This window comes from Ictalurus furcatus, chromosome 13, assembly GCF_023375685.1.
Source record: "Ictalurus furcatus strain D&B chromosome 13, Billie_1.0, whole genome shotgun sequence".
NCBI classification, from domain to species: Eukaryota; Metazoa; Chordata; class Actinopteri; order Siluriformes; family Ictaluridae; genus Ictalurus; species Ictalurus furcatus.
In genome coordinates, this window is record NC_071267.1 from 27,728,147 (window position 1) to 27,736,218 (window position 8,072).

The 8,072-nt window shown below is 37.8% G+C and overlaps 1 protein-coding gene across 2 annotated transcripts; it reads left to right on the top strand.

The window, feature by feature from the left end:
* The first annotated feature begins 822 nt into the window (after positions 1 to 822).
* bub3 (BUB3 mitotic checkpoint protein) lies at positions 823 to 5,901 on the top strand. 2 transcript variants are annotated; one of them, XM_053640611.1, is made up of 8 exons: positions 823 to 954; positions 2,063 to 2,257; positions 2,349 to 2,418; positions 2,676 to 2,827; positions 2,910 to 3,068; positions 3,634 to 3,811; positions 3,903 to 4,119; positions 5,581 to 5,901. In XM_053640611.1, exons 2-8 carry the CDS (start codon positions 2,063 to 2,065, stop codon positions 5,588 to 5,590), a joined length of 981 nt encoding a protein of 326 aa, XP_053496586.1. In that variant the 5' UTR covers positions 823 to 954; the 3' UTR covers positions 5,591 to 5,901. The 2 variants fall into 2 exon arrangements, with proteins under 2 accessions (XP_053496586.1, XP_053496587.1); XM_053640612.1 differs by lacking the exon at positions 5,581 to 5,901 and having other exon boundaries at positions 3,903 to 4,123.
* Positions 5,902 to 8,072: the final 2,171 nt, after the last annotated feature.

Consider the following 8,072-nt stretch of genomic DNA (forward strand, 5'->3'; position numbering starts at 1 on the left):
ATTATTTTTAATATACCATGCCACGTCCTTATATTTTCACTTGTATTATTATTATATATTATCATATATATTACCAAGAAAAATACAGCTTTAAATGCTCATCTGTATTTGTTACATTACTAAACTGTAAATAAATCTGCTTTAAGAAGTATCAGGACTCTCTCTTTGTGTGTGTGTGTGTGTGTGTGTGTGTGTGTGTGTGTGTGTGTTACTCTTACAGTGAAATAAAGTGTGTCCACAAGGTCAACATCTGACACGATGTGTGTGGAATCATCACGTACAGCTTATATTATTAATTGATTTATTTAATTTCACATTCAGTTTTATAGTATTGTCATTTATTTAGCATGTCAGAATCAGTTCATTTAAAATAAATAAATAAATAAGTTTATTATAACTCCCTAAATTTTGTAGGGAAAAGAGTTACTGTTTTGTTTTTTTTTCTCCACTATATATATATATATATATATATATATATATATATATATATATATATATATAAAATTATATAATTAATATAATGTCTTATATACACATTTATTTATATTACTTTTTAATTCCACTTATTGTATTATTCTATTTTATTTCTGAGTGTTTGTGTTGGAATTATTATTATTATTATTATTATTATTATTATTATTATTATTATTATTATTATTATAGTTACCATAATACCCATTCTATCCATCTCCAATCCATCTATCTGTTTCGACATGTCTCTACGCAGACCTGACGTAATAGGAAGTGGAATAATTTCAACCAATCAAAAGCGCCGCGGCTACATTCAAATTTACAAATTGACCAATAAGGACGCGGCTGGTTTGGGTTTCGGCAGACAGTGCAGTACCGTTAGGGACGTGACTATCCGCCGTGGTGTTAGTTCAGCTCGGCTATACGGTTATTAATTATTCACCTTTTTTTAAAATAGAAAATCTTTTATAAGGAATATAAACGGTGAGTAATTTGTTGCTGAAATGTGCACTGAGATCGGACTGGTGATTTTTGGAATTATATTCTGTTACGGTTTGTTTTAGCTAGCCTGCTAATGCTAGTGTTAATGCTAGCTAGCAGTTATAAGTGGATGTTGGGTAAAGCGTTGGATTAACTGCGAAAAATTTTTATTTATCACAGAATGACACAAATAATAATAATAATAATAAAGAAGCACTAGTTATACAGGCTGCTATCTACAACAGCTCTCTGGCTAAAGCTAAACCAGCTAACCGGCCGCCATCTTAACTAGCATCAGTGATTTATATACAGTGTATTGTAATCATAATTCTGGAAACATTATATTATTAAAAAGCGTAAGATTACTGCGTTGGAGGAGTTTGTAATTTATACCAATGTTTATTTTATCATCCTAAATGTTTCCTTGCTCCATATTAGTTTTGCACACGGTATAATCAGGGAGTTAAACCTAGTTTTGTGCATATTTTGCATGAATCTAGTTTTAAAATATATCAGTTAGATTCATACAAAGATATATATAAATTTTATTTTAAATCTCTCCATTAGTATTCTAGACACCAATACAATAGTATATTCTCAGTTTAATTTTATACTTTTAGGAATGATATGATTCATATTTTTGACGACTCATCCTGTACTTGTCTTGCGATCGTCCAATCAAATGCGCTCCCCTCCCCTGGGGGTGTGTCTTGCTTTACAGTAGCAGCTCATTAACAGTAATTGTGGTTTGTTAGGCTGCACGCTGTTCGTTATGGGAATAAATGTCTCGGTGGAGTTTCATGTGGAAACGGAATATCGCTACTGACTTTATACGAAGTCTCCGTCACGCTGTCAATAATGTGAGGGGGTGTGGCATGGAGTATCTCCAACGCTGTTTAAAAAAATAAATAAATCAAATGTGTTATCGGTCTGACTTCCCGTTTTAGAAGATGAAACGTCAACATACGGAATGGAATAAAAGCCCTCGGGTCGTTTCAAAGGGGATGAAAATGATCATACTGATTAAAGTTCCTAATTTCCCTCGTTTAAGAAGTGCAGTTCTCGTTGTGCGGTAGTGTTTGATGACGTTTCTTTCGTCCTCGTGTTTTAGATGACGGGCTCGAACGAGTTCAAGCTGAACCAGGGCCCTGACGACAGCATCTCAGCAGTGAAGTTCAGCCCCAACTCCTCTCAGTTCCTCTTGGTCTCCTCCTGGGACTCCACTGTCCGTCTCTACGATGTCGGTGGAAATACGATGAGGATGAAGTACCAGCATCTGGCCCCGGTCCTCGACTGCGCTTTCTATGTAAGAAACCGGGTTTTCTCAGGAGATGGGTACAATACGTGATTAAAAATACAAAAAATAAACCATGATAAATTGATTTGTTTTGTTTCAGGATCCGACTCGGGCGTGGAGCGGCGGCCTCGACAACCAGCTGAAAATGCACGATTTGAATACAGACCAAGGTACGTTTATTAATCATGTCGAATAGATTCTCATTTAAATGTAATAAAATGGTTAAAACATGGGATTAAGGTTAAACATGGGAATTCTTTCTTCATGCATGGTCATTACTGTTGTTGCCATGACGACCCAAACCACTCTCGATGCATTTTTGTTTCTCCGGCTTTTTATAGACCTAGCTAGCCAAGTAAAAGTATCGAGCTGTATATGATGGCGTGTGTGCGAGTCACTGATAGTATTTTTTTCCCGCTCTGTATAGACACGATCGTCGGAACACACGAAGCTCCTATTCGGTGTGTGGAGTATTGCCCAGAGGTCAACGTCATGGTAACGGGTAGCTGGGACATGAGCGTGAGGCTGTGGGATCCTCGGACGCCGTGCAACGCCGGCACTTTCACCCAGCCTGAGAAGGTACAGAGCGCTCTCAGATCTTTCGCTTCTCCTTGACCGAGACGTTCGCCTTCACGCCCGCTCGCTGTGCCGTGTGTTTCAGGTGTACACGCTGTCTGTGGCCGGGGACCGCCTGATCGTGGGTACGGCGGGACGCAGAGTGCTGGTGTGGGACCTGAGGAACATGGGATACGTCCAGCAGAGACGAGAGTCCAGCCTGAAGTATCAGACGCGCTGCATACGAGCATTTCCAAACAAACAGGTCAGAGCCGCGAGCATTCAGCTGCTGATCAGCAGGGGATGATGATGATGATGATGATGATGATGAGGATGTGATAGAACTGTAAACATCCTAGGTTATGAGTAGAGGTGGAACAATACCTCTTTTATTCACCGAGACTGAAACCTCGAGTCTCTGTCGATACCAATACCCGTCCTGTACGGTTCTCTTCTAAAACTACCAAGCTACCACGTAGGAACGAATCTACTCCTGGGTCCGGATTCACAAAACCTTCTTAAGAATAAAATTCTTTTTAACTGCCGTTTTCTTCTTATTTCCTCACTTAAGAAAAAAGTTAAGAATATTTTGTATTCCCAGAAATTCCTCTTGATAATCCTTTTTTCCTTCTTCTTCTTCAGAAAGACAAAACTCAAAAAAAAAAAATTCATAAACATCTGATATAATGTTTCAACTGTGAGGAAACAAGCCCCGCCCACTAGTCACTTGTTGGCATGTTCTGATACATAATGTATAACGTCCCAGTTTACCCTCCTATATACATAATCCAATAGGCAGCAGTTAAAATCAGACTGTGTGTGTGCTGCAGGGCTACGTGCTGAGCTCGATCGAGGGCCGAGTAGCCGTGGAGTACCTGGACCCAAGTTTGGAGGTGCAGAAGAAGAAATACGCCTTTAAATGCCACCGTCTGAAGGAGAACGGCATCGAGCAGGTGTATCCCGTCAACGCCATCTCCTTCCACAGCATCCACAACACCTTCGCAACAGGTCACGCATTTTAAACATGGCTCTTGGTGCACACACACACAGGTGTATGGTTGTGCGAGTGTGTGTAAGTGACTTTGACTCATCCCTGCAGGTGGCTCGGACGGGTTCGTGAACATCTGGGACCCGTTCAATAAGAAGCGTCTGTGTCAGTTCCACCGTTACCCGACCAGCATCGCCTCTCTGTCCTTCAGTGGCGACGGCTCTCTGCTGGCCATCGCCTCCTCGTACATGCAGGAGCAGGGCGACATCACGCACCCGCCCGACGCCATCTACATCCGCCAGGTCACTGACGCCGAGACCAAGCCCAAGTAAGCATGCGTGCGCGCACACACACACACACACACACACACACACACACACGCTGACATTAAACCACTAATTAACTTGTAATACATAAAGGACCAGGAGAAAATGAGACTTGGAGAACCCCATGGCTCTACAAGGAACTACATAAAATCTGGGACTGGAACTTTTCTTTGTATGTCTGTAACCCTTGAAAAGTTTAGGACTGGGAAAATAGTACTCTTGGGATCCTTAGATATAGAGTACAGAAATGGTTTTTGGTACTTTTTGTGAACTCTTGCATGGGAACTAGATAAATGTTGGTACTTCGAGAGTTCTGAGATGTGGACTAGTAGGAAATCGGTGCTACACAAATTCTTAAATAAGAACTCAAAATTTTGTAATTTGAGAACTTCCATAGTGAGGACTTGGGGAGAATGGTACTAGAAGAATTATTGAATAATGACGAGAAGAAAATTTGATAGCATGAGAATTCTTGCATATAGAATGTTAAAAAAAAAAAAAAAAAAGATTGGTACTTTTGAGAACTCTTTGATTGGGGCCAGGGAAATGGTACTATAATAACTTCTGAATAAGGACCAGAAAAAATGTAGTTTGGGAATAGTCTCTCCCTGGGATAGGGACTAGAACAAAGAACTGGTACTTGGAGAACTCGTGTAGAGATTAGAACATTTATTGGTACTTTGGGAACCCTTGTGTGCAGTTGTAACTTGTATATGGACTAGACGAAATGGTACTAGAAGAACTTTTGAATAAGTAAAATAGAAACAAAAGTAGTCCCTTTTCCCTTGCATAGGGACTAGAAGAAAAAAACTGGTACTTTGAGAACCTGTGTGTAGACATTAGAACATAATTGGTACTTTGGGAACCTTACTTGTATCGTTAACCCTTGAAAATGTTGAGACTAGTGGAACTTGTGAATAGAGATTTGAAAAATGGGTACTTTGAGAACTCTTGGATATGGATTAGAAGGAAATGGTATTTCGGGACCTTTTGTGTAGGGACTGGGGAAAATCGTATTTCAGGAGTAGTGCCTTCCCTTGCATATGGACTAGAAGGGGGAAAAAAACGGTATTTTGAGAACTTGTGTAGATATTAGAACATAATTGGTACTTTGGGAACCTTACTTGTATGTGTAATCCTAGAAAATGTTGGCACTAGTGGAACTCTTGAATAGAGACTAGAAACAAGAGGTACTTTGAGAACCGGATATGGACTAGAGGAAAATGGTACTTCAGGACCTCTTGTATAGGGACTGGGAAAAATGGTACTAGAAGAACTGTTGAGTAAGGGCTAGAAAGCAATGTGGTACTGTGGGAGTTCTTGGAAAAGGACTAGAGGTCAGGGAAACATTGGAACTTTGAGAACTCTTGGATAAAACAGGTAGGAACTATAGACAGGTTAGTAGAACAGGTTTCACTGTGATGGTGTACATCTATTAATAACGTACGTGTTTGTGTTGGCAGGTCGACCTGAGGCTGTGTTCAGGTGTGTGTTCAGGATTGAACTCTCCTGAAGTGTTGCCCTGATAAACATCTGCTGGTATCCAGTTGTTCATATGCCTTTTTTTTTCTTGTTTATTTTCTTCATCTTTCCTACACTTTCTGCTCTTCTTATCTTTGTTGGCCAGTGACCAGATGTCCAGTTTTTTATGTGTTTATTTCTCCACACCGTGTAATATTTCTTTCCTTACCTTTTAGTTTATTCCTGGATTTTTTGCATCAACACATAAATCCAGCTCAGTAAATATCCCTGTTTAACTAAATAAAATTGACTTTGATAAACGATTCTAGAAGTTTTGTCTTCTAATGAAACACTAAACACACAAAGCTTAAAGGTTTTTTCCGTGATGAACTTCGGTATTCCATACACTATGGTATTATGTACATTATGACATACACTACGGTATTCCGTACAGTACACTATAGTATTCCATACACTATGGTATTATGTACACTACGGTATTCCATACAGTACACTATGATATTCCATAAACTTCGGTATTCCATACACTATGGTATTATGTACACTACGGTATTCCATACACTATGGTATTATGTACATTATGCCATACACTACGGTATTCCATACACTATGGTATTCCATACAGTACACTATGGTATTCTGTACACTATGGTATTATGTACACTACATTATTCCATACAGTGCACTACGATATTCCATAAACTTTGGTATTCCATACACTATAGTATTATGTACACTACGGTATTCCATACAGTACACTACGATATTCCATAAACTTCGGTATTCAATACACTATGGTATTATGTACACTATAGTATTCCATAAACTTTGGTATTCCATACACTACATTATTCCATGCACTATGATATTATGTACACTACTTTATGCCATACAATGCAAAAATACATATGGTATTAGTTACGCTATGCCATACACTACAATATTCCATAAACTTCGGTATTCCATACACTATGGTATTATGTACATTATGACATACACTACGGTATTCCGTACAGTACACTATAGTATTCCATACACTATGGTATTATGTACACTACGGTATTCCATACAGTACACTATGATATTCCATAAACTTCGGTATTCCATACACTATGGTATTATGTACACTACGGTATTCCATACACTATGGTATTATGTACATTATGCCATACACTACGGTATTCCATACACTATGGTATTCCATACAGTACACTATGGTATTCTGTACACTATGGTATTATGTACACTACATTATTCCATACAGTGCACTACGATATTCCATAAACTTTGGTATTCCATACACTATAGTATTATGTACACTACGGTATTCCATACAGTACACTACGATATTCCATAAACTTCGGTATTCAATACACTATGGTATTATGTACACTATAGTATTCCATAAACTTTGGTATTCCATACACTACATTATTCCATGCACTATGATATTATGTACACTACTTTATGCCATACAATGCAAAAATACATATGGTATTAGTTACGCTATGCCATACACTACAATATTCCATAAACTTCGGTATTCCATACACTATGGTGTTCCATACACTATGATATCCCATAAATTTCAGTATTCCATACACTATGGTATTATGTGCACTAATTTATGCCATACACTTCAATATTCCATAAACTTTGGTATTCCATACACTGTGGAATTATGTGCACTACAGTGTTATATAGTATAGTTGGGTGTAGTATAGTGTAAAAAATATAGTAGTGTACACCGTGTATATGGTATAGTAGTATAGTGTAGTATTGTATTATAGTGTGGAGTGTAGTATATTAGTGCATATAGCATAGTAGTATATAGTGGTGTAGTGTGTGTGTCTATATATAGTGGTGCAGTATATATTGTTGTAGTGTGTATATATAGTGGTGTCGTGTGTGTGTATATGTAGAGGTATAGTATATATTGGTGTGTATATATAGTGGTGGTGTATATATTGGTGTAGTGTATATATAGAGATGTAGTATATATTGGTGTAGTGTGTATATATAGTGGTGTAGTGTATATATAGTGGTGTAGTGTATATGTAAAGGTGTAGTATATATAGTGGTGTAGTATATATTGGTGTAGTGTATATGTAGAGGTGTAGTATATAGTGGTGTAGTGTATATGTAAAGGTGTAGTATATATAGGTGTAGTATATATTGGTGTAGTGTATATATATAGAGGTGTAGTATGAATAGTGGTGTATATATTGGTGTAGTGTGTATATATATAGGTGTAGTATATATTGGTGTAGTATATATTGGTGTAGTGTATATGTAGAGGTGTAGTATGTATAGTGGTGTAGTATATATTGGTGTAGTGTATATGTAGAGGTGTAGTATATAGTGGTGTAGTGTGTATATATAGAGGTGTAGTATGTATAGTGGTGTAGTATATATTGGTGTAGTGTATATATTGGTGTAGTGTATATGTAGAGGTGTAGTATGTATAGTGGTG